Below are 27,208 nucleotides of genomic sequence, written 5' to 3' on the forward strand. Positions count from 1 at the left end.
AGCCCCAGGGTCTGACAGCTTCAAGGCCTTGGGAAACAAATACATTTACAATAAGCGCAAAAGCAGAAATGTAGTATTGTTAGGGAAGGCGTGACTTCTATTGCTAAAATAATGCCCTGGGCTATTTCAGGCAGGTAAATACTATAAAATCCCGAAAAGAGTACATTAAAGTATACAACTGACCCTTGAGCAATGCAGGGGTTAGAGGTGCCGATGTGTAGTTGAAAATCCACATTTAACTTTTAACTCTCCCGAAACGTAACTATCAGCCTGGTTGACCAGAAACCTTAACAATAACATAGTCAATTAACACATATTTTGTGTGTCATATTCTTCTGTCTTCTTACCATAAAGCAAGCTAGAGAAAATAAAGTGTTATTAAGAGAATCATAGGAAAGAGAAAACATATTTACTATTCATTAGCGGAAATTGATGGTCAAGGATCTTCATCCTCATTGTCTTCATGTTGATTAGGATAAAGAGGAAGAGAAGGGGTTGGTCTTGCTGTCTCAGTGGTGGCAGAGGTGAAAGAAAATCCACATATAAGTGAATTCACACCATTCAAACATGTGTTGTTCAAGGGTCAACTGTAATTTCAAAACAGTGGTATTATAATTCTCAAATATAAAATAAATATGTTTCAATTATTTTGTCATTAATTATTGAGGAAACTAGTAAGATATAAAAACTAATTCAAAGGACAATCTAAAGAATATGTATATGTATATATACAAACAAAAATGAGTGAATGAATTTACTAATAAATACAAAACTGTTTAATATCCCATAGGGCAAGAAAACTAGTATTTGAAGTCATTTTTTCTATAGTGTGATAATCAGTTATACGGCTCACTACAGATAAATTAATTTGCATTTTGATAAACAAGATTTTCATATTAATGTTGTTTTTTACAACTTACAGAATTGTAATATAGCTTAGCGAAGAAAATATAAGGCGCAGACCACTGCAAAAGTGGATAATCCTAGATGGTCCTTTATATAAACCCAGTATTGCATTGAAAGAATACGCAGTGATATTCTTTGCCCATTTCAAAGTATTTCACATTTTTCTACAACTACAAAAGCAGTATTTTAGTTCTTGTAACCACCTCCATTTCAAGCTATATAAACAGAGATAAGAAAGAGTATTTTTCTTCTAAGTCACATTGCTTCAGTATTTCCATGTAAGAAGTTATTATTGTTTTTACAACTTACACCGCTTTAAATTTACTAAATAATTGAGTCATTATGGGGAGGTGAGAGGATTATTATTAACAAGTAATACATTCCAGAACTTCAGCAAGAACACCTGGAATGGGTTGGCAGCCTGTAGACATTACACTAATTCAGAGGTGGTACCTTAATTGCATGAATCTCCTGGCAAACATAACATGTAGGCATGCCTATACGAAGTTGTACATCTCTCCCTAACAGTTACTGTTGTTCTGAGCCTGAGAAAGCAAGGCACCGTTATAGGTGCTAAGTGTTCCCAACAGGTAACCTGCCTGTTTAAAAGCAAGAAGAATTCAGGATCAAATTCAGTACATTTCACTGTGAATTTTGATGAGTAAAATAAACACATAGGCCCTAGTAAGTAGTTCTCTAGAATTCCTTTCTGCCTAATTCATCAAAGTCAAGTTCTGAAAGACGAAAGCCCTCAAAAGTACCTTCTAATGAGATTCAGGAATTGTTTATTAAAACCAAGATGTATACAAAGCTTCATATTTGCATTGCTAATTGACCTCTTTCAAAGCTGGTTGACATTTTTTACTCTTTTGAAAAGTCTTTATGATATCTTCTTTTTAAAGTAGAATTGATTAGCTCTTGTGGGAAGAGACACACTTAGCATCATATTAGCTAGTCTATCCACATTAGCTGCAGCACACACAACAGGAGCAAAATTCAATTCATTTTACACTTCCTGAATATTTATTAGTTATCTGATGCCATGCACATACACAGTGGGTCAAAGGGCCTAAGCAACACTATTAAATTCCTTTTAAACATCAGTCCCTTCACACTACTAGATTTTGTCTAACAGTGAAGTTCTGCTTAGCTTCTAATACTTGTTCCACCTTTTATAAGGATTCTTTAACATGTAAAGCTTTGTTGCCATACCAGAGAGCCACACTCTGAATTCACATGCAGTTACCATCGTGTGCTATATACAAAGCTCCTGGACAGCATTTGGCTTGCATTCTTCGAAGCTGTGAATTATTACATAGGGAGCAGCAAGTCTTGGCAGGGCAACTGGAGTTCAGCTCTGAAAGCCAATAGAGAAATCACATGAGTGCTTGGGTACTAGAGTGCTGTCCTTGCTTTCCTGGCCTTTGTAGAGATGCAATTTTCTTATGGCCTTTATTGATTTATTAGCAAAGCAGCAGCAAATCTAGTTATAGCAAGTTATTTTCCAACCCAAAATTTATTGCCACCCCATGGCATAGATCTTATCTCACAAATGAAAACTGTGTAGAAATGGAAGATGTATAGCCATGCTTGTCATAGAACCCTCCAGCAGGAGCTTTTTACTGGAGAAAGCGATTCTTGTATAATGCAGCACAATTAAGCATTTGTAGCTCCTCCAGCCTGAGTACTTAATTAGCTTGGCACTGACTACATAGATGAATTTATCAAAAAAGTTTTCTTGAATGAGATGAACAAGATGAACAGCTGTGGCTGTTGCTTTTATCTCTCTAGACAGAGCAGATTACCCTCAACAGTCTGTGGGAATGAGGAGACAAATCTCACTTGCTACAATGGAGGCAACTGCACAGAGTTCCAGGCTGAATTAAAATGTATGTGCCGGCCAGGTTTTACTGGAGAACGGTGAGTCACATTAGAGCTTTCTGGAAGAGAACTCTGGGCTAAAGAATGATGGGATTACTCAAAGTTCATTTTCTCCTCTAATTTTTTATCTCAGTTCCCATAGGAAAATCTATGCTGAAATAGAGGTTCACACAGAGTGAAACAATAAAAAGAAGAAAAACTACAGTTTAGGTCAAAGGAGAGAACATTTTATTAGACAAAACTTCAAATAGGGAAAATGTTTTTAAAAAAATGTATAATGTGCTATTTTTTTTCTTGTAAGTACTTCTGAATTCATGTCTCTTTTTTTGTTACTAACTCTAATACATGATACAAATATGGTTGCTGTAGAAGTAAAATAAATTACAACTAAAAGATTGCCTCATAGAATTGCCTACAACCCAAAAGTATATATACCTTATCCATATGATTCTACTTTTCCCAGAGAAATTCTTCAACGCTTCACCTCATGCAGGAATTCTTAAAATGGAGTTGGTCAATGGCTTCAGGCAATCTGTGACCTGCTGAAAATACAGGAAAATTAGAATATGTATTTAAGTGGCTAGGGGTAAGTTCAGGGGTAGAAAGAATGCATACTGAATAGCTTTTATCAGCTGCTCAAAGGGATGTATGTCCCCAAAACAGTTATGAACCAGGGCTCTATAAAATACAGATACTATATAAGCAGATAATAAATAGTTAACCTGTGCCACGCACCTTACAAATCCCGTCAATTCTTATAGCTCTGTAAGGAAAGTTTTATGATTTTTATTTTGCATATGTGTAAACTGAGGCTGAGAGGTTAAGTGATGTATGAAGGGCCTGTCCACATGTATGCTGCAGTAAGGTTGAGCTGCCTTCAAAGCCTCTGCTCTTCTATTTGATGTGCCAGCATGACTGTAGGAGTAAATCTTTGCTCACCACATTTTTTTTTTTAATGAGAAAGATGTTCTTCCATCTCATGTGTCATCCAGGGTAAGACACAGTGGTCTCTGATCAAACTTCCTACATTTAAAAAAATCAAATAAACTAAGCTTAGACGTATTTGACAAAGATATTTTGACTGAATCAATATTTCCCATAAGCATAGTTAATAAAATAATGGATATATAAGTGCTCTCTGGCAAGTGCCCTCTGGATTAACTTGAATTTTCTGGTTTTTAGCTGGCCTCTTTTGCATCACAAAGATACAGATATTTTGCCACCTTTACAAAACAGCGGGGAGTCTAGGGTGCACCTGCGTTTTACCCTTCCAACGTTCTCTTTTATTTGCAGCCTGCCTTCTGTGGTTGGTTCTGTGTGGTACAGGCATTCCAAGTCTATATGTGCATGGAAGGAGATAGCCTTGAGTCACATTCTGCTTTCTGTTGCGCCAGTTTTGGTTCTGCAACTTATTAACTGAGACCATTCAGTTGTATTCCAATTCCATGTATCTTTCAAAATATCGCAAATATTTTCTTGTCATTAATTCTGAGTAATTCCACTATTGTCAAGTGCGGGTTGCTTCCTGGTTGGACATCACAGTTTCTGCCTAATGGCACAATGCATAGAACTCATCCAAAACCTTGGATTATTTTTCTCTGCCACTCACACCTTGTTTCTATTTACAACAAACATTTCAGTGTCCTCTGATATTTATTAGTTTACAAAATTTATATTTGGCATTTAGATTCAAATATATTTGAAACATAGAAAGAAAAGAAAGCTTAGAGTTTTCCTTATTTTCCCAGGAGACTTTTCTACTGGAAAAACTTACGTGACGCTAGATATTTCTAAAACATTGAACCTGTGTTCAGTAGATTCTATGCTTTCAAAGTCCTTCACCATCATTACTTAATTGACTGGATGTTAATAGATTTATTATTACTTTCCATGCATTAATTAACCTCTAATAAAAACGACAATGATGCTGATAATACATGTGTATCTATTGTTGACTGTTTCAACAGAAAAATAGGTGAGAAAGTGATGGAGTAGTTAGGGGAAAATAGAAAATCGTGGGCTATCTCCCATGGCCTAGGGAAATGTGACTTCCATTGCGTCCAAGGATATTGAAAAGCTATCCTCAAATAAATTGGCTTCTCTCCTGCCTTGATTAAACCTCCAAATTAGTGTCATCCTGACAGGTTTTGAATGATGGATGATGTGAACACTCTGGCCCACCCAAGACCGAGAATGCTTGGCAGGCTTCTGAGAGTTGTCAAGTTTTGCTCAGATCTAATCAGAGAAGTCTCCCTCCAGTCCAGAAGCATAAGCCAAAAAAGGAAAACAAAATGTCTCAGCTATGCTTGGTATCCAACGGGATAAGGAGGTGTTTTTCTTGGAAGAAATCTTTGTTTTCTTTTATACCTTGGGCTGGCCTTGCCCCACTACCTCATCCCCTTTCATTTTGAGCCTAGTGATTAGTCTCTGGCCCATACGTGCAAGTTTTACATTTTGGAAGGTGAAGGAAAGAATAAAGGAAAATTAAAAATTGTTTACATCAAATTTCAATATTATAAGCTGCACTGTAGAGATCAAGAAGAGCTAAGATTTTATACAAATTTTCAAAAGTAAAATAGCCGCTTTAGTTACTGTTCTATCCCAAGGTCTTAGCAGAGTGTTTGTCACATAGTATGTGTTAAATAAATATCCACTGAGTGACTGAATACATGATTGGTGGCTTAATCCATAAATATACAGAAAAACAAATTCTTAGTGGAAAATTAGGTTAAAAAATGACAACGTCCCAGGAAGAAGAAAACTTCAATTTACCTGAGAATTGATGTCACTTGTCTTGGAAAATTTGGCTTTTGAAAGTCATTCTACCTCAATATTTCAGAAATTATGCTTGGCTGTTGGAACACAGATTTATTAGCAAGTACAATCTTCTAATTATCAATTTTTGCTTTTGTTAGAAAAAAAAGGATTTCTATGGAAAATAATTCAAAACTCTCAGAATAAACCCCCCCCCTCCTCTTCCTCCTCCTTCATTTTCTTCTTCTGTTTTGTTGTTGTTGTTGTTGTTTTTGTTGTTTTGTTTCTCTTTGGTGGGCTTTTCCCTTAGCCTGAGAGCTCTGATGCTTGAGGATCCTGATAGCCTGAATGTAGGCTTGCCCTGCAGACTCCAGATGGCAAAATACAGCCTCTCTCCTTGTGCGCCTAATAAAGTGAACATTTATATAAGGTGGCAACCCCACTAATGCTCTTGAGCGTGACACTGGTGTATGCATGGCCCACTTTTCTCTTGGTTTCTAAATATTTGCATCTATTTTCTCATTTTAATTAATTCCGTGTATATGTATACATATGTGTACAAATTATTTCCATTAAACCCCAAATGTGTTAAAGAAATTTTAAGAAACATCTCCGACATTATCAAGTATATATAAAGTACGTGTGGATGGGTAGACAAGACTATGCTGTTCCAGATAGATAAGGCAAACTTTTCTTCCCATTTCACAACCAATGTATTCAACAGGGACCTGGGTTTCTGTTGTTCTGTTTATTTTGAAGGTGTGAAAAGGACATTGATGAGTGTGCCTCTGATCCGTGTGTCAATGGAGGACTGTGCCAGGACTTACTCAACAAATTCCAGTGCCTCTGTGATGTTGCCTTTGCTGGCGAGCGCTGCGAGGTGGACGTAAGCGACCTCTCCTTTTATGTCTCTCTCTTATTCTGGCAGAACCTTTTTCAGCTTCTTTCTTACCTCATTTTGCGCATGAATGACGAGCCAGTTGTTGAGTGGGGTGAACAGGAAGATTATTAACATATATTTGAACATTCCCAATTGAAAAAGAAGCCATTGAATTTCAAAAAATGCCTTGATTAGTTTTAGATCTCTGGGGGAAAAAATGGAAATAAAAACTATCTCAATAATTAAAATAAATTCAAGGCTTATTTTAAACATATCAGAAGTACTTTGTCTGTATGAGAACACTTGGACACAGGGTGGGGAACATCACACACCGGGGCCTGTCGTGGGGTGGGGGGAGGGGGAAGGGATAACATTAGGAGATATACCTAATGTAAATGACGAGTTAATGGGTGCAGCCCACAAATATGGCACATGTATACATATGTAATAAACCTGCACATTGTGCACATGTACCCTAGAACTTAAAGTATAATAAAGAAGTATTTTCCTATTCTATCTTTGAATATGAAAAAAGTGTTCTTAATATAACTAGAAATATCTCCTTAACACTTCTGTACATGAATGACCACTGCAATTTCTTCCCAGTCTATTTCTGGGTACATTTATTTTCACATTGTAAGTTGCCCTCAATCACTATGATTCTATTTTCACTTCTGTTCTTTCAGTCTTATCTATTATTTATGACACAAAAATTGAGAATTACAGGCCAGGTGCGGTGGCTCACTCCTATAATCCCAGCACTATGGAAAGCCAAAGTGGGCAGAACACCTGAGGCCATGAGTTTGAGACCAGCCTGGCCAACATGGCAAAACCCCGTCTCTACTAAAAACACAAAAATTAACTGGGAGTGGTGGCACATGCCTGTAATCCCAGCTATTCAGGAAGGTGAAGAGGGAGAATCGCTTGAACCTGGGAGGCAGATGTTGCAATGAGCCAAGATTGCACCCCTGCATTCCAGCCTGGACGACAGAGTGAGATTCCGTCTAGGGAAAAAAAAAAAGAGAGAGAGAGAATTACTGATTATTACTGATTATATCCATCTATGTTTTTACATGAAGTTATTCAAGTGAATTGTTACCAGTTCTCTGATATGTGATAAATATAGAGAGAGAGAACTCAGGAATTTACATCAAGTCCCTAAAATTGTAGAAAAACAATTATCTAGTATCAGTACTCAAATTATACCACACTGGTATAATTTTGGATTCCATAACTGTCCCTCTAACAAAGTTACAAATAATCCTTTCTCTATTTCTTTTCCTGCAATACTTTCCCTTTTCCTAACAAATAGAACAATTTTTTTGTTAATTGTTTCTAAATTTATGAGCTCCTTGACTTTTCTATCACATGGACTAATTTCAGTTGCTTTTCAATGAATATTTAATAAAAATAAGAACTGTAGTTTATACATAAATTTAAAAGTATATATTGTAAAACTTGAATTTTCTTAGAGGCATGGTTTTCTAAGATTTGCAAGTAAATTTATTTTCTTAAGTATCTTTCTGAAAAAAATATGAAAGCATAGTATACAACGTAACCAAAATATATTTGACGTTATGATTTTTAAAAATAAATGTATACCTGAAATGACAGATCTATAAAGTAAATTAATAAGATATGCAAAAATTAATATATTCTTTATTGTAAAGATTTCAGAGATTATAAAATATTAATATTTAAAAACTTTGTTAATGTTTTCATTGTTTCCACCAGTATGTTATCATTTATGCTAAATATCTTTGTGTAGATACACTCTTCCAAAGAAGATGTTATTTGTGTTCATTTAAAGGAAAAATAGTTTGATCCTATGAATTAATTCAGAAAGCAACTAAAATAACAATGGCCTGCCAAATGTCATTTTGTAAATATGTCTATGACTTTAGGAGCTGTCCTGGTTTGAAAACGTGAGGACAATTTATCCTTTGGATGACATCTATTTAGTCCCAGTTAAGAAAGTTGTTTTTCTGTGGGAATGACCAAGGTAAATTTAAATATACCATTCAAACAAACAAGAACAAAATAATATCCTTGTTATAGAGTACATGTAGCATATAGTATGAAGTAATATACTACAAAAGCAAAGAAAATGTATTCTGTCTTGTGATAGTAATAGACAATTTTTACATAGCAAATTCATATCTTTTGGAGTAGTGGCAATCATTTCAAACTGGGAGCTACTAATTGTGAATATTTTGCTTTTTACTCATCCATTTTCTTCACATCCAAGACTGCATGTGTGATGCCGCTGCTTCAGATGATTTGTTCCAAAGTTAAATTTTGTGACAAAAGACATGGGGAAAACCTTCCCATCAATATTTGCATTCACAAGTATTTGCAATAAGCATAAAATATAGTCAAAGACCATATGTATAGTTTTCACATTTACTCCCTTCTAGACATATCTGTACTTATGCACTTACAGGCTGTTCCAAATGTAATATGTTCTCTACCAAATATGGTTAAGAAATATTCACTCACAATTTCTTTCTCTGCACAATTCTGAGGCCTCTGGTGTCGCTGTAATTGTCAGTTGCTTTTCTGTTTTCCAAATGTATTGTTGTCGTGAGGTGTCTGACTTTAAAAAATGTTTTCCCTTTTCTTTTTGTTCTTCTGTATTTTCAACTGCATGTGTGTGACTATGGCTTTTACATATTTGCACAGAAAAATAAAATCTTTGTTTCTGTATCTTCTCTTTCTCACCTTCTAACGGTATTTGTATTTGTTTGCCTTGACTATGTCTTGTATGATAAAATGTCCACCAGCCATGCATACACACACACAGACACACACACACACACACAACAGAAGTACTAGTGCTGATCTTCCTGAACTGCGATCTCTTTCTGCGAAGGTGTCACTGCGTGTAAACACTGTGGCATCCAAGTAAAGTCGCATGTATGTTTCCTCTCTGGCAAGTAATCCTCTAGTTGGCCTTCTAAAGTTGATTACAACCTTAATTGTTCTTATTATTGGTTTAAATTGTGCCTGCCAAAGCTAGCCATTGTTCAACCTGGTTCTAAGAGGGGCTGTTTTACCCAAATGACAGAAATTTACACTAACTCCTCTGGACCAAGCTTCTAAAACATAGCCTATATTTACTTGAATAATAACGAATTCCATTTGCTCCATTTTTCAGATTTAACATTAAACTAAACAGGGCTATGTCTCTGTGTTTGGCCATGCCTTCTTCTTTGTGTGCGTACATGGCAAGTGGGTTTTATTACCCTTCCTTTTGCAAAATAGGAAGTAGAGAGAATAGGCAAATTTGGAAAAATCAGTGTTTGAGGAGCATGGAGAGACAATTAAGTTTGATTAACACCGTTGAGGACTTAGTCTGTGCCAGGAACTGTGATAAGCCATTTTAAATACATTATCTTTTCAATTATCTTTTTTCAATACGAGGTCAACCAAAATCTTTTATCTTCCAAATTCTTCACTACATTTTCTTAAAAGATCTTTTGGCCATTTCTAGATTTTAAAATAGAAACTGTTATGCTTTAATTTTGCAATATTAAAATGAAACCTTTTCTGCAAATGGTGCTGCATAAAATTTGAGTTTAGTGAGTTAGGTAGGAAATCAGTGAAGAAATCTGTTTCTTAACTGCCAATATTACTACTAATATAAACTAGCTTACTTCTCTGCTTTTTTACTTATTCAACAAATGTTTAATGTATATCTACTATTTGCCATACTGTATACTAGGTCCTGGGAGTAGAACTATGATTTAGACACTATGCTTGCTCAAAATAAGCTGAAGTTATGGTAAAGAATGTGGGTTAGGCTGGGCGTGGTGGCTCACGCCTGTAATCCCTGCACTTTGGGAGGCCGAGGCAGGCGGATCACCTGAAGTCAGGAGTTCGAAACCAGCCTGACCAACATGGTGAAACGTTGTCTATACTAAAAATACAAAAATTAGCTGGGCGTGGTGGTGGGCACCTGTAATCCCAGCCACTCAGGAGGCCGAGGAAGGAGAATCACTTTAACCCAGGAGGTGGAGGTTGCAGTGAGCCGAGATCACACCATTACACTCCAGCCTAGGCAACAGAGTGAGGCTTTGTCTCAACAACAACAACAACAAAAAAGTGGCTAAACAAATAGTCTTAGGGTGTAACTGAGTGCCAGCTGTAAGGGAGCATATGGGAGGGGCATGTTGTCCAGTCTTACAGGTGGATATAGAAGGTTAAGGAAAGTTTCCTGAAGCCTTAGCTAAGATTTGAGGGAGTTAGACTATGGAAGAAGCAATGGCACAGTACTTGTGTTTCAGGCAGAAGGGGCTGGAGAGGTTGTGCACTGTGGCAGGGGGTATCACAGAGAGCGGCAGTGCTGAAAGATTGGGTGGTAGAAGGAAGCAGGAGTAAGCCCTTATACACTTTGGCAGAGATCTTGGTATTTTCCATAAGAGAAATGGAGAATCCTTGAAGGGTTTCAAATAAGAAAAATGTCATGATTATACTTGCACTTTAGAAAGATCACTTGGGCTTCTACATAGAGAATGGCTTTAAAGAAAGGCACGACTGGACCCAGAAAGAAACAGCTAGGAGGCTGCTGCAGTGATAAAGAAAAAACGAGATTTTGCACTACCACATATAGTTGTAGAGAAGATAGATTTTAAAAGTTTGAAGCATGATCGTTTGGGAGAAGCTGTGGGTCTAAGGGGGTGATAACTTAAATTTGGTGGATAATATTTTTAATACCTTTGTTGATTGAATAAATGAATGAATTTAAGATCTGTTGGATATCTAAATACAGTTATTAATCAGTGTGCATATTCCATTCTGGAGTTCAAGAGGCATATCCGAATGTATATATTTGGAATATATATTATAGATCTATTGAGTTTTATATTCCATTCTTTGTGTATGTAATCCATTTGTATTATTTATTTACTGCTTTGCAACAATATTACTTCAAACTTGGCAACTTAAAACAACACATATTTATTATCTCGCAGTTTCTGTGTTCAGGAGCCCAGGCACGACTTAACTAGGTCCTCTGCTCAGGGTCTCACAAGACAGCATCATTCAAGCTGTGAGCCAGAGAGGTGGTCTCATCTGAGCTGAACCATGGGGGGATCCACTTCTGGAGTGAACTCAGGGATCAAGTTCACTAAGGCTGATGGCAGAAGTAGCCCTCAATTCCTGAAAACAGCCCTCAGCTCCTTGCCACTTGGGGCTCCCCAACATGGTTGCTTACTTCCTCAAAGCCAAAAAAGGAGGGAGAGATTCCAGCAAGATGGATGTTACCATTTTATATAACATAATTATGTAATTGTGTACATATAATCGCATATTTCTCCTCATCTTTATCATAGTCTGTAGGTCAAAAGCAAGTCACAGGTTCTATCTACACTCAAAGGGAGAGGGGCACACAAGGTGTAAACACCAGGAGGTGGGGACCAACCATGGGGCGTTCACTTAAAAGGGTGTCTGCCAGCTGGTTGCAGTGGCTCTCATCTGTAATCCCAACATTTTGGGAGGCCTATGCAGTAAGATCACTTAAGTCTAGGATTTCCAAGCCAACTGGGCAACATGGTAAAATCCCCTTTCTGCAAAAAAAGAAAATAAAAAAGAAAAAGAAAAAATACAAAAATAAGCTTGGCACGTGCCTGTAGTCCCAGCTACTAAGGAGGCTGAGGCTAGGTGGGAGGATCACCTGAACCTGGGAAGTTGAGGCTGCCGTGAGCCATGACGGCACCACTGCACTACAGCCTGGGCAACAGAGCAAGGTCCTATCTCGGGGGAAAAAAAAGTCTGTCTGCCACACCTTCTCTCATAGTATCTTTTTTACTCTCTGTGCTGCATTCTGCATATATTCCCTATAGCTATCTTCCAAGCACTGGTAGTCCACATATAATCCACTGATAGATTTTAAATTTTAAATTACTTTTAAAAATTCTGACTTTTTTATGTTACAAATCAATCTTTTCTCTTGTTTGTGTCCTGTTTTTTTTTTCCCCCTCTATAATTGCTACCTTCATCTTACTTTCACATAATTAGGAACCTATTTAATAGTGTCTTTCAGACTGTTGTGTTATTTCAAGGTCTTGGAGTGCTCACCCTCCTATTTTTGTTTCTGCTGAATTTTACTCACAACAGAGTTTTTCTTCTTGTGCTTTGTAATTTTTTTTTATGAGCAAAAACAACTTTAAGAGGATGTTTCTTTTTCCAGTGGGATCTTTGTGGCTGAGTTGCATAAATGCCCTTGACTACAGTCTTAGCTTTAGATTTTTGCTAGGAAGCCAGCAGTTCCATTGGTCTAGTGCCTGTTTTTGTGTTCTCAGTTTGGGGATTCCCACAACATCTGGAGAGTGTAAATTTGGTCTCCATATACAATTTAGGTTCAAGCCCTTTATCAATGTGACACAAACTCTCTCCAACTTCATTTCTTACCTGTGCTCTCACAAATTCCACTCTCCAGCCACATGGAACTTTGCACCTCCCTTTGAACTTTTCACAGCTGCCACAGCTCTTCCCTTTCATACTGTTCCTTCCACCTAACCTGTCATTCCCTTCTTCTCTGCCTGACGTACTTTTGTCCTTCCAGAAATCTCCGATCTTGTATAGACTCTTCTAGGATCCTTTCCCTGATTGCCCTAGGAAAAGCTTACTATTTTATTCCTGCACTTTCTTGTTATTTTGTACTTATTTTTTTAGTGCTTATTGTTTGGTAATCATCTATGCATGTACACACAAAAACAACATCAAATAATGAACTGCTCAAGGCCAGAGGCCATCTAACATATCTAACTCAGCTTTACAAATGTCTGTAAAAGAATGATCACTTTACAGTAACATGGGGATCTTGAGAAGAAATTATATTGCTTCCTTATTTTAATATTTTTGTTTTAATGAGGATAAATGTGTAGTGTACCTAGAATAAAATTTATCATGATATACTTACAGCTAAGTGAGAAAATGCAGGATATTTAAGAATACAAATAACTGTTTATTCATAGTGGTATTTACAACAATGTCAAAAGAATAGCACCTATGTCAGTGTGCATTTTTATTTTCCCTTTTTTGTAACATCATAGTTATGACAGCTGCTTTAAAATCCTTTTCTGTTAATTCCAACACCTAGGTCATCTTGTGATTGGTCTCCATTTATTAAATTTCCTCTTGTATGTGGGTTTCATTTTTCTGTGTATCTAGTAATTTTGGAATGCATCCTGGTCATTGTGGCTTATACAATGCAGAGACTATGAATTCTTTTGTTCTTCAGAAAAAATATTATTTTATTTTGGCAGGCAGTCACTTAGCTGAATCAAACTTCTAGCCCTGTAGCAGTGCCCCTCATAGTGTGTCACAGCTGCAGTCTCTGCTCAGTTACTTTGTCTTTAGCTGGGTGACTTGGAGTGTACTCTACACGGGCATATTACAAGGGTTAACCAGAGATTTGAGCAGAAATCATTTTCGGAAATTGAGGCTCCACCCCTGTAGCTCTCTCCTTTCTAGAATTTTTCCTTCAGTTTCCAGCTGCTATGGTAAACCCTAACTCTTTTCTCTGGTTCTTCAAGCCTGTAAGATTGCAAACGTCTCTCCTAGTTTTAGTTAACTGGCGTGGTGTTGAGCAGAGACTGCACTCCAAAAAAATAAAAATCATATAGTGCCTCTGCTCTTCTTAGTTCAAATTCTCATACGGGTCAATGCATACTTTTGATTATTATCTGAGTGCCCTCAGATTGTTGTTTTTGCTATTCCATCTGGATTTTATTGCTGTTATATGCCAAAGGGTTAGTCTAGTAGAAGCTACTTTGTCCACAGAAGTGGAAACTGTAATTTTAAGAAGGTAATCTGAGATTGTAATCGCATAGGTATTTGGTCCCAGAACAAGATACATGGTTTTCCTTCTGATTTCCACACTGACAGCATCAATTCAAAAGAGCAGGTTTTACTTCTGGGCACTACATTCTGGGGAAAACATTGATGAATGCCAGGGCCTAGAAAAGGGCATTTTAGTTTATTTTAGCAGGTTTGTTACATGGGTATATTGTGTGATGCTGAAGTTTGGCATATGAATGATCCTGTCACCCAGGTAGTGAGCATAGTACCCAACAGTTCGTTTTTTTTTTGTAAACAGTATAAGGATAAAGGGATATTTTGTCTAGAAAGAGAAGACTTAAGGAAAGCATGAAACTGCCTTCACATATTTGAAATGTTATCATGAGAATGGAAAAAATAGATTTGTTCCATATTAATACAGAAAGCATAAATAAGACAAAGGGATATAATTTGTTGAAAGAAGATTTCAAGTCAGCATAAGAGGAAGCAAGTTAACATTAGAAGTACTCAATAATGTAATGCATTGATTTGCACCAAACAGAAATCCCATCCCTGGAAGCATTCCAATAGAATCTGAATGGCCATATTTCAGAAATAGTGTAGAGAATATTTCTGCACTGATTGAAAGAGAAGCATGGACCTGACATTTCTTAAGCATCTGTGATTAGCTGATTAGCACAACTCATGCATTTTCTATGTATAAAATTTCTCAAAATTATGGCATAGATTACTCATGATAACAAAATTATGGGCTAGGTGGAAAGATGACATTTGCAAATTTTAGTTGAGGAAAGTGTAGTAGAGAGGGCTAAATAATTGGCCAAGATCACCTGATACTTTGGAGAAAGGAAGGATTGGGAATGATTCATATAGATTTTTCAGGTCATTAATACGTTAGACCATGTTATAGTAAAGAAATATTTGAGAATGAGACATTTCCCTAAGAATTTTTATATATATATATGTATGTATGTATGTATGTATATATATTTTTGAAATATATATATATATTTTTTTCAAATATATATATATTTGAAACGGAGTCTCACTCTTTCACCCAGGCTGGAGTGCAGTGGCACAATCTCGGCTCACTGCAACCTCCGCCTCCCGGGTTCACGCCATTCTCCTGCCTCAGCCTCCTGAGTAGCTGGGACTACAAGGAATGTGGTATTTTTAAATGCACTGATTTATTATGCTGCTTTCTCTGAAACTGAAAACCTAACACTATCGATTCTGCCCCATTCAGAGTGAGGATGGCCTCGGATGTTTGCCATGTTTGCCATGTGCTTCATATGCAGTTACAGGATTTTCTGAGCAAACTTCGAGGTCTGCTTTGCTTCATCCTTAATCATTTCCAAACAAGATCTGCAACAAAATCGAGGCATATAGCCAGACAATGGCAAGAGAGCAATTGGGAAAGTGTGTTTAAATTGTGCTTTTCTTCTTAAAATCGTATGGTAAAATACTGACATTAGAAAAACATTCCATTACAAATTGTAGGACGTCCCTTATAGGAAGATTAAGTGAATGCTCTTTCGACCACTACACTGAAATATATGCCACTGAAACATCAGATTGAATCATATGAACTTGCATATATTTGACATTTTGACTGATAAAAATGACAATTTAATACGGTTCAACTGACTCCATACGCCTGGTATTTGCCAGGATGCTTCTTAAAGTTTGGGTTGTTAATGCAGAAGAGAGAATTAAAGAGTTTAAAAGGATTTCAGGAATCATCTAATCTAACTTCTTTATGTATGAGATGAAGAATCTAAAGCTCAGAGAGAGAGTGCTTTACATAGGCTCTTCAGGTATCCCGGTCTCTCAACCCACAGTGCAATATTCTTCCTGCTGTTCTAAGACGATGCAGGAAACTCCCTATCCCATTTGCCAGAGAGATTGTGAATGAGAGTCTCAGAGTGCTCTAGGCCACTGCAGAGTCCCTGCATATGTGACCTATTTTAAAGCTACAAATTTATAAAACCCAATCAACATCGGCACTGCATTCATCAAAATGTAGTCTTAGCCTAATGATATTAAAAGTACTTTAAATAAACATGATGACAAATATAAATGGTCATTATATAGGCCTAAGATCTTAGAGGATGTAGGAGACAAGGCTGAGTCTGGCTTGATTTCGTGATGGAAAAATGAAAGGATGTATGAGATGAAGGGACCTTACATATCAATTTTAGTAATAAATATTCACAGAAACGTTATGAGATAAATATTATAATGCCCATCTTATAGATGGGGAAGATGAGATTTAGAAGGGCTAGTTACCTGCCCCAAGGCCACACAACAAATAGGGATCAGAGCAGGTTTAGAATCCGGGAGTACTTAATTCCAAGCCACAGGTCTTCCTAGGATGCAGCACTATCTTTAGTAACAAACCCTGTAAGTTGATTCCTAAATAAGTTACGCATATGTAGAAATGGTTCAGCCACTATAAAAACCTGTATGAAGTTTCCTCAAAAATTAAAATAGAACTATCATATAATTTAACTATCATGTGATTCATGATTCTGAGTATATATACAAAATAATTGAAATCAGGATTTTAAAGACATATCTGCCCTCCCACATTCATTTCAGCGTTATTCACAATAGCCAATAGATGGAAACAGGCTACATGTTCAGTGAAGGATAAATGAATAAAGAAAACAAAATGGACTGTTATTCAGCCTTAAAAAGAACAAAATTCTGACACACGCTACAATGGGAATGAACCAGAAGTATATTATGCTAAATGAAATTACCCAATCATAGAAGGGCAAGTATTTTATGAGTTCACTTATATGAGGTATCTAGAAGAGTCAAACTCCTAGGAACAGAGGGTAGAATTATGGTTACTAGGAGCTAGGGGGAAGTGGAAATGGGGAGATGTCATTAAATAAGTATGTGTATGTGTGTGTGTGTGTATATGTATATGTATATATTAAATAAGTATATATAATTAAATTAGCATATAAGTATGTACACTTATATACTGTGTATATATACTAATTTAGGATACTTATAAATATATTAGTATGCTAATTATATTAGTATACTAATTATAAACATATTAGTATATAAATATATACATTAAATAAGTATGTGTATAAATATATGCACACAGACACACACACACATATATATAGAGAGAGAGAGAGCGAGCACAAGAGAGTGAGACAAGGTCTTGCTCTGTTGCCCAGGCTAGAGTCCAGTGGTGTGATCACAGCTCACTGCAGCCTCAAACTTCTAGGTTCAGGCAATCCTCCTTCCTCAGCTTCCTGAATAGCTGGGACTACAGCCATGTGCCACCACACCTGGCTAATTTTCTTCTTCTTCTTCTTCTTCTTCTTCTTCTTATTATTATTATTATTATTATTTGTAAAGATGAGGTCTCACTATGTTGCCGAGGCTGGTCTCAAACTCCTGGGCTCAAGCAATCCTCCTGCCCTGGCCTCCCAAAGTGCTGGGATTGCAGGCATGAGCCACTGTGCCCAGCGAGGTATAAAATTTTAATTATACTAGATGAATAAGTTTTAGAGAATGGCTGTACAACACTTGTGCCTACAGCTAATAATACTATACTGTACACTTGAAATTTTGTTAGTAGGATCTCATGTAAAATGATCTTACCATAATTTTTTTTAAAAAGTTACTTAAGAGAGACTTTAAAATATTTCAAATGGAGGAAAAATAAATAAATAAAATAAGAAATTGTTTATACATGTTATTTCGATGCATTATCAAGTACCAAAATTAGGTCTTTTGGTTCACTGATCTGTTTTCCTTTTATCTTTGCACACATTATTAAGATTTCTGCTTCACTAAGTATAATTAATGTTCTTCATTTCTTAATGTGAGGTCATTGCTGCAGGCTTCATGGAAATCATGCAACATAGGCTTTTCCCATCAGAACACATTTTTTCATGTGTTCTGAATAGAATGGAAACAGGCAACATACAGAGTGGAGCTCCTGGATTATAGGCACAACCAACTAAATTGGTTGGTTTGTTAAGCCATAGACAACTGTGGGGAATAACTAGGTTGATGTTTGCCACTGAGTTGACTAGCTAACCAAATCATGCAGCTTTTGTTAGCTGTCAAATCAATCTCATCATCTACTAAAATCTCCCTAAAATGATCATTGCCTTGGTACAATACTGGACTTATGGTAACGAGTTTTTTAAATAATGCATTTATTCATTCCTCTACCATTTATCAAGGGCCTTTTTCAGGCAAAGCTCTGAGCCAGGCATGGTAAGCAACTAAAATATACACAAAAAAGTGTGTTTGTGCTGTCAAAGAACTTAGGTAAGAAAATCAGGTACATAGCTTCATACATAAGAGTTCTCTAATTTTGTGAATCATAAAGATATTTCTAATGTGTCTATAATGATATATGTCAGTTATGACAAGGTTGGCCAGATTATTTATTGTCCAAATTGGAGCATTTTCAAAGTGAAAGAGAGCAACACTATTAATAATTATTCTAGGACAACAGCCTAACCTGATCCTGTTCTGGGCAAACTAGAACATATCCTAGTTATTACCCACCCAGCAGAATTATGTTTCACTTGATTCTCTTTAAAATGCCATTGACATCTATCACAGATCATTCAGAAATCAAGTCTACATGTTACAAATCAATTAACTGACAAAAATAACTCAAAGTAAACAATAAAGTTGATGGCATAGGGTTAGTTACCAATTTTCTTGAATTATTTTCCTTATTTTTTACTCAAGGAGAACTTTTGGCATCAGTTCCATCTATTAAAAATAGAGTTGTCAACCAAACTGAAAACTACTGGTATGCACCCGGATACTATGCCGTTGTCTTCTTTAACATGACATGAATTTAGTTTCTTCTAATTTTTAATTTTAAGAATGGGGTGTATACATTTTTATATAGTATGGATTTTTTTTTCTTTAATAACTTATGTTGCCTTTAGGAAATGCAGTTGCAGCTCATTGAATTCATTGCTAAATCATTTCTTTGTGAGAACAAATTGAATAGCATGTATAAGACTGTAGGAATTTACTATCTGAACAATTTTAAATACCAAGATAATTGAAATTGTCAATTGCTGTAATATTGTTTCTACTTAAAACTTCCATGACTCATAATACTTATTCATGGATTATACGTGTATAATTTTCCTAAATTTCTTTTTTTTTTTTTAATTTATTTATTATTATTATACTTTAAGTTGTAGGGTACATGTGCATAATGTGCAGGTTTGTTACATATGTATACTTGTGCCATGTTGGTGTGCTGCACCCATCAACTCGTCATTTACATCAGGTATAACTCCCAATGCAATCCCTCCCCCCTCCCCCCTCCCCATGATAGGCCCCGGTGTGTGATGTTCCCCTTCCTGAGTCCAAGTGATCTCATTGTTCAGTTCCCACCTATGAGTGAGAACATGCGGTGTTTGGTTTTCTGTTCTTGTGATAGTTTCCTAAGAATGATGGTTTCCAGCTGCATCCATGTCCCTACAAAGGACACAAACTCATCCTTTTTGATGGCTGCATAGTATTCCATGGTGTATATGTGCCACATTTTCTTAATCCAATCTGTCACTGATGGACATTTGGGTTGATTCCAAGTCTTTGCTATTGTGAATAGTGCCGCAATAAACATACGTGTGCATGTGTCTTTATAGCAGCATAATTTATAATCCTTTGGGTATATACCCAGTAATGGGATGGCTGGGTCAGATGGTACATCTAGTTCTAGATCCTTGAGGAATCGCCATACTGTTTTCCATAATGGTTGGACTAGTTTACAATCCCACCAACAGTGTAAAAGTGTTCCTATTTCTCCACATCCTCTCCAGCACCTGTTGTTTCCTGACTTTTTAATGATCGCCATTCTAACTGGTGTGAGATGGTATCTCATTGTGGTTTTGATTTGCATTTCTCTGATGGCCAGTGATGATGAGCATTTTTTCATGTGTCTGTTGGCTGTATGAATGTCTTCTTTTGAGAAATGTCTGTTCATATCCTTTGCCCACTTTTTGATGGGGTTGTTTGTTTTTTTCTTGTAAATTTGTTTGAGTTCTTTGTAGGTTCTGGATATTAGCCCTTTGTCAGATGAGTAGATTGCAAAAATGTTCTCCCATTCTGTAGGTTGCCTGTTCACTCTGATGGTAGTTTCTTTTGCTGTGCAGAAGCTCTTTAGTTTAATGAGATCCCATTTGTCAATTTTGGCTTTTGCTGCTGTTGCTTTTGGTGTTTTAGACATGAAGTCTTTGCCCATGCCTATGTCCTGAATGGTACTACCTAGGTTTTCCTCTAGGATTTTTATGGTATTAGGTCTAACATTTAAGTCTCTAATCCATCTTGAATTAATTTTCGTATAAGGAGTAAGGAAAGGATCCAGTTTCAGCTTTCTACTTATGGCTAGCCAATTTTCCCAGCACCATTTATTAAATAGGGAATCCTTTCCCCATTTCTTGTTTCTCTCAGGTTTGTCAAAGATCAGATAGCTGTAGATGTGTGGTATTATTTCTGAGGACTCTGTTCTGTTCCATTGGTCTATATCTCTGTTTTGGTACCAGTACCGTGCTGGTTTGGTTACTGTAGCCTTGTAGTATAGTTTGAAGTCAGGTAGCGTGATGCCTCCAGCTTTGTTCTTTTGACTTAGGATTGTCTTGGAGATGCGGGCTCTTTTTTGGTTCCATATGAACTTTAAAGCAGTTTTTTCCAATTCTGTGAAGAAACTCATTGGTATCTTGATGGGGATGGCATTGAATCTATAAATTACCTTGGGCAGTATGGCCATTTTCACGATATTGATTCTTCCTATCCATGAGCATGGTATGTTCTTCCATTTGTTTGTGTCCTCTTTTATTTCACTGAGCAGTGGTTTGTAGTTCTCCTTGAAGAGGTCCTTTACATCCCTTGTAAGTTGGATTCCTAGGTATTTTATTCTCTTTGAAGCAATTGTGAATGGAAGTTCATTCCTGATTTGGCTCTCTGTTTGTCTGTTACTGGTGTATACGAATGCTTGTGATTTTTGCACATTAATTTTGTATCCTGAGACTTTGCTATAGTTGCTTATCAGCTTAAGGAGAATTTGGGCTGAGACAATGGGGTTTTCTAAATATACAATCATGTCATCTGCAAACAGGGACAATTTGACTTCTTCTTTTCCTAACTGAATACCCTTGATTTCTTTCTCTTGCCTAATTGCCCTAGCCAGAACTTCCAACACTATGTTGAATAGGAGTGGTGAGAGAGGGCATCCCTGTCTTGTGCCAGTTTTCAAAGGGAATTTTTCGAGTTTTTGCCCATTCAGTATGATATTGGCTGTGGGTTTGTCATAAATAGCTCTTATTATTTTGAGGTACGTTCCATCAATACCGAATTTATTGAGCGTTTTTAGCATGAAGGGCTGTTGAATTTTGTCAAAAGCCTTTTCTGCATCTATTGCGATAATCATGTGGTTCTTGTCTTTGGTTCTGTTTATATGCTGGATTATGTTTATTGATTTGCAAATGTTGAACCAGCCTTGCATCCCAGGGATGAAGCCCACTTGATCATGGTGGATAAGCTTTTTGATGTGTTGCTGAATCCGGTTTGCCAGTATTTTATTGAGAATTTTTGCATCGATGTTCATCAGGGATATTGGTCTAAAATTCTCTTTTTTTTGTTGTGTCTCTGCCAGGCTTTGGTATCAGGATGATGTTGGCCTCATAAAATGAGTTAGGGAGGATTCCCTCTTTTTCTATTCATTGGAATAGTTTCAGAAGGAATGGTACCAACTCCTCCTTGTACCTCTGGTAGAATTCAGCTGTGAATCCATCTGGTCCTGGACTTTTTTTGGTTGGTAGGCTATTAATTATTGCCTCAATTTCAGAGCCTGCTATTGGTCTATTCAGGGACTCAACTTCTTCCTGATTTAGTCTTTGAAGAGTGTAAGTGTCCAGGAAATTATCCATTTCTTCTAGAGTTTCCAGTTTATTTGCGTAGAGTTGTTTATAGTATTCTCTGATGGTAGTTTGTATTTCTGTGGGGTCGGTGGTGATATCCCCTTTATCATTTTTAATTGCGTCGATTTGATTCCTCTCTCTTTTCTTCTTTATTAGTCTTGCTAGTGGTCTGTCAATTTTGTTGATCTTTTCAAAAAACCAACTCCTGGATTCATTGATTTTTTGGAGAGTTTTTGTGTCTCTATCTCCTTCAGTTCTGCTCTGATCTTAGTTATTTCTTGCCTTCTGCTAGCTTTCGAATGTGTTTGCTCTTGCTTCTCTAGTTCTTTTAATTGCGATGTTAGAGTGTCAATTTTAGATCTTTCCTGCTTTCTCTTGTGGGCATTTAGTGCTATAAATTTCCCTCTACACACTGCTTTAAATGTGTCCCAGAGATTCTGGTATGTTGTATCTTTGTTCTCATTGGTTTCAAAGAACATCTTTATTTCTGCCTTCATTTCGTTATGTACCCAGTAGTCATTCAGGAGCAGGTTATTCAGTTTCCATGTAGTTGAGCGGTTTTGATTGAGTTTCTTAGTCCTGAGTTCTAGTTTGATTGCACTGTGGTCTGAGAGACAGTTTGTTATAATTTCTGTTCTTGTACATTTGCTGAGGAGTGCTTTACTTCCAATTACGTGGTCGATTTTGGAGTAAGTACGATGTGGTGCTGAGAAGAATGTATATTCTGTTGATTTGGGGTGGAGAGTTCTATAGATGTCTATTAGGTCTGCTTGCTGCAGAGATGAGTTCAATTCCTGGATATCCTTGTTAACTTTCTGTCTCGTTGATCTGTCTGATGTTGACAGTGGAGTGTTGAAGTCTCCCATTATTATTGTATGGGAGTCTAAGTCTCTTTGTAAGTCTCTAAGGACTTGCTTGATGAATCTGGGTGCTCCTGTATTGGGTGCATATATATTTAGGATAGTTAGCTCTTCCTGTTGAATTGATCCCTTTACCATTATGTAATGGCCTTCTTTGTCTCTTTTGATCTTTGATGGTTTAAAGTCTGTTTTATCAGAGACTAGTATTGCAACCCCCGCTTTTTTTTGTTCTTCATTTGCTTGGTAAATCTTCCTCCATCCCTTTATTTTGAGCCTACGTATGTCTCTGCGTGTGAGATGGGTCTCCTGAATACAGCAGACTGATGGGTCTTGACTCTTTATCCAGTTTGCCAGTCTGTGTCTTTTAATTGGAGCATTTAGTCCATTTACATTTAAGGTTAAGATTGTTATGTGTGAACTTGATCCTGTCATTATGATATTAACTGGTTATTTTGCTCATTAGTTGATGCAGTTTCTTCCTAGCCTCGATGTTCTTTACATTTTGGCATGTTTTTGCAATGGCTGGTACCGGTTGTTCCTTTCCATGTTTAGTGCTTCCTTCAGGGTCTCTTGTAAGGCAGGCCTAGTGGTGACAAAATCTCTAAGCATTTGCTTATCTGTAAAGGATTTTATTTCTCCTTCACTTATGAAAATTAGTTTGGCTGGATATGAAATTCTGGGTTTAAAATTCTTTTCTTTAAGAATGTTGAATATTGGCCCCCACTCTCTTCTGGCTTGTAGAGTTTCTGCTGAGAGATCTGCTGTTAGTCTGATGGGCTTCCCTTTGTGGGTAACCCGACCTTTCTCTCTGGCTGCCCTTAAGACTTTTTCCTTCATTTCAACTTTGGTGAATCTGGCAATTATGTGTCTTGGAGTTGCTCTTCTCGAGGAGTATCTTTGTGGCGTTCTCTGTATTTCCTGGATTTGAATGTTGGCCTGCCCTACTAGGTTGGGGAAGTTCTCCTGGATGATATCCTGAAGAGTGTTTTCCAACTTGGTTCCATTTTCCCCCTCACTTTCAGGCACCCCAATCAGACGTAGATTTGGTCTTTTTACATAATCCCATACTTCTTGCAGGCTTTGTTCATTTCTTTTTCTTCTTTTTTCTTTTGGTTTCTCTTCTCGCTTCATTTCATTCATTTGATCCTCAATCGCAGATACTCTTTCTTCCAGTTGATCGAGTCGGTTACTGAAGCTTGTGCATTTGTCACGTATTTCTCATGTCATGGTTTTCATCTCTTTCATTTCGTTTATGACCTTCTCTGCATTAATTACTCTAGCCATCAATTCTTCCACTTTTTTTTCAAGATTTTTAGTTTCTTTGCGCTGGGTACGTAATTCCTCCTTTAGCTCTGAGAAATTTGATGGACTGAAGCCTTCTTCTCTCATCTCGTCAAAGTCATTCTCCGTCCAGCTTTGATCCATTGCTGGCGATGAGCTGCGCTCCTTTGCCGGGGGAGATGCGCTCTTATTTTTTGAATTTCCAGCTTTTCTGCCCTGCTTTTTCCCCATCTTTGTGGTTTTATCTGCCTCTGGTCTTTGATGATGGTGATGTACTGATGGGGTTTTGGTGTAGGTGTCCTTCCTGTTTGATAGTTTTCCTTCTAACAGTCAGGACCCTCAGCTGTAGGTCTGTTGGAGATTGCTTGAGGTCCACTTCAGACCCTGTTTGCCTGGGTATCAGCAGCAGAGGCTGCAGAAGATAGAATATTTCTGAACAGTGAGTGTACCTGTCTGATTCTTGCTTTGGAAGCTTCCTCTCAGGGGTGTACTCCACCCTGTGAGGTGTGGGGTGTCAGACTGCCCCTAGTGGGGGATGTCTCCCAGTTAGGCTACTCAGGGGTCAGGGACCCACTTGAGCAGGGAGTCTGTCCCTTCTCAGATCTCAACCTCCGTGTTGGGAGATCCACTGCTCTCTTCAAAGCTGTCAGACAGAGTCTTTTGCGTCTGCAGAGGTTTCGGCTGCGTTTGTTATTGCCCTGTCCCCAGAGGTGGAGTCTACAGAGACAGGCAGGTTTCCTTGAGCTGCTGTGAGCTCCACCCAGTTCGAGCTTCCCAGCAGCTTTGTTTACCTACTTAAGCCTCAGCAATGGCGGGCGCCCCTCCCCCAGCCTCGCTGCTGCCTTGCCGGTAGATCACAGACTGCTGTGCTAGCAATGAGGGAGGCTCTGTGGGTGTGGGACCCTCCCGGCCAGGTGTGGGATATGATCTCCTGGTGTGCCTGTTTGCTTAAAGCGCAGTATTGGGGTGGGAGTTACCCGATTTTCCAGGTGTTGTGTGTCTCAGTTCCCCTGGCTAGGAAAAGGGATTCCCTTCCCCCTTGCGCTTCCCAGGTGAGGCAATGCCTCGCCCTGCTTCAGCTCTCGCTGGTTGGGCTGCAGCAGCTGACCAGCACTGATCATCCGGCACTCCCCAGTGAGATGAACCCAGTACCTCAGTTGAAAATGCAGAAATCACCGGTCTTCTGTGTCGCTGGCGCTGGGAGTTGGAGACTGGAGCTGTTCCTATTCGGCCATCTTGCTCCGCCCCCCCCTAAATTTCTTTAAATTAAAAATGATTTTTCCTCCTAAAAGGTTATAAAGATCATGGCTATTATATTTTTCTCGCAACTGTAGTTACTGAAACACAGATTTGTTTCATTTAAACTGTAGAAATCTTTTGGAGACTAATTATACACAGAAAGGAAGCCACATATTAAATATAACATCCAAAACCAAATAGGCTATTTGCAATTAAAGTTATTTGAATATTTGGAAATTATATTCATGATTATTTCATTGTCTAGTTGAATTTATTTTAATTTAGTTTCACAAATAGCTACAAATATGTTACTTTTATCTACTTCCCCTAATATTTCTTTGATAATCCTATGCTGATAACAACACAGTTATAAAGGAAAACTGAAGTGCTTCTATATTTGTTATTTAAAGTGGGAAAATATGTATTAATGACCCATAAATGGCTGAAATTACTCTAGTTGATACCTAAACTCAGGAAAAAATTATACTTCCCAAAGTCCCAAGAGTTAAATTTATTTCCTTAAATTTTTCAATAGCCAGCGTCATCCTGAGTAAGTATATACTCAACAAATATCACCTAAGTGATTGAGATAATGAATGAGGTATTTTTGAGGTAATTTTGAAGTGTCAATTTCTAGCTTTGAGAGTTTTGTTTTTGTGCGTGTATGTGTGTGTGAATGTTTTTATTCATCCTGCTCCATAGTTACTGAAATTAAGATGAAAAAGATAGTATATAGTAAGTACAGAAAATTGTCCTATTTCCCTTTCAAATTTACAGGATGAAAAAGGCAAGGCTTGATCATTAGTCACTACTTTGTTGATGATAGTGTCTTGGAGACAAGTGAGCCACACTCTCCATTAGGAAAACATTTCCATCTAAGAACCCAATGCACAGAAACCCCATTATTCATTAGAATTTGATGTAAATTAACCCTTCCCTGAACCAATCCCAGATGCAGTCAAGATCCATAAAGATATAATCCTCACCTGTAACATAATCACATGGACACAGCTGAGGACACTCTCAAGGCAGTCCTGCAGATTATAATCAATTTGCCTAAAAATCGTAGTGGTTTGAGAGGAGGAGTGGATTTTCTCTTCAAAGTAAGACAAGTATGGTTGAATTGTAGAAAATCATGTCCTTTTCTTCCACTTGCTCTAAAACCAGTAAGAGCTGACCACTGCTGCAATATTGAAAAGACATTTTAAAGAATATATTGCTCATTGTTCTTTGACCCTAAAACCCTCATTTCATTTTCCTTTGCCTAGTCAAATACATTTGTTCTTATAATGTTCCAGTAAAGATTTCCTTGCTCCCCTTCCCCACACAATCAGTATTTGGAATGTCTTGTTGCCATACAATCCTAAATACACCTGTATCATAGCATTGTATAATAATACTAATAGTGGCTAATATTTGCCGTGTGCTTACTCTGAGCCAGAAACTATGCTAAGATCATTATAAGCATTATTTTACTTATTATTTTCAAAGTCCCAAGAGTTAAGTAATATTGTTTTCCTCATTTTATTGATGAGAACTCAAAATCAGAGAGAGGCTAAGGACCTTTTCCAAGGCTTTCCAATTCAGAAGTTGGAGCCACGCTTTCAGATCCCAGAGCATCTGCATCTATTACCAATTAGCTATACTGCAAAAGCCTTCATTTGTCTGCC

General features: G+C 37.4%; 1 protein-coding gene and 1 long non-coding RNA gene across 3 annotated transcripts in view; one reads left to right on the forward strand and one right to left on the reverse strand.

The window, feature by feature from the left end:
* Nucleotides 1-27,208, forward strand: part of CRB1 (crumbs cell polarity complex component 1) — a 207,904-nt gene that overhangs the window by 159,391 nt on the left and 21,305 nt on the right. For both annotated transcript variants that reach the window (XM_001110912.5, XM_001110878.5), the window contains 2 exons: nucleotides 2,698-2,826; nucleotides 6,301-6,427. In XM_001110912.5, coding sequence (XP_001110912.3) covers nucleotides 2,698-2,826; nucleotides 6,301-6,427 — 256 coding nt within the window. The remainder of the gene's footprint in view (nucleotides 1-2,697; nucleotides 2,827-6,300; nucleotides 6,428-27,208) is intronic.
* On the reverse strand, nucleotides 759-25,554 carry LOC144340830 (uncharacterized). The gene is made up of 4 exons (XR_013417280.1): nucleotides 25,452-25,554; nucleotides 6,369-7,425; nucleotides 3,223-3,329; nucleotides 759-2,263 (listed from the first exon to the last, which is right to left on the reverse strand). It is a non-coding gene; the product is annotated as an uncharacterized LOC144340830 (long non-coding RNA).

The sequence above is a fragment of the Macaca mulatta genome, chromosome 1 (assembly GCF_049350105.2).
Source record: "Macaca mulatta isolate MMU2019108-1 chromosome 1, T2T-MMU8v2.0, whole genome shotgun sequence".
Taxonomy (NCBI): Eukaryota; Metazoa; Chordata; class Mammalia; order Primates; family Cercopithecidae; genus Macaca; species Macaca mulatta.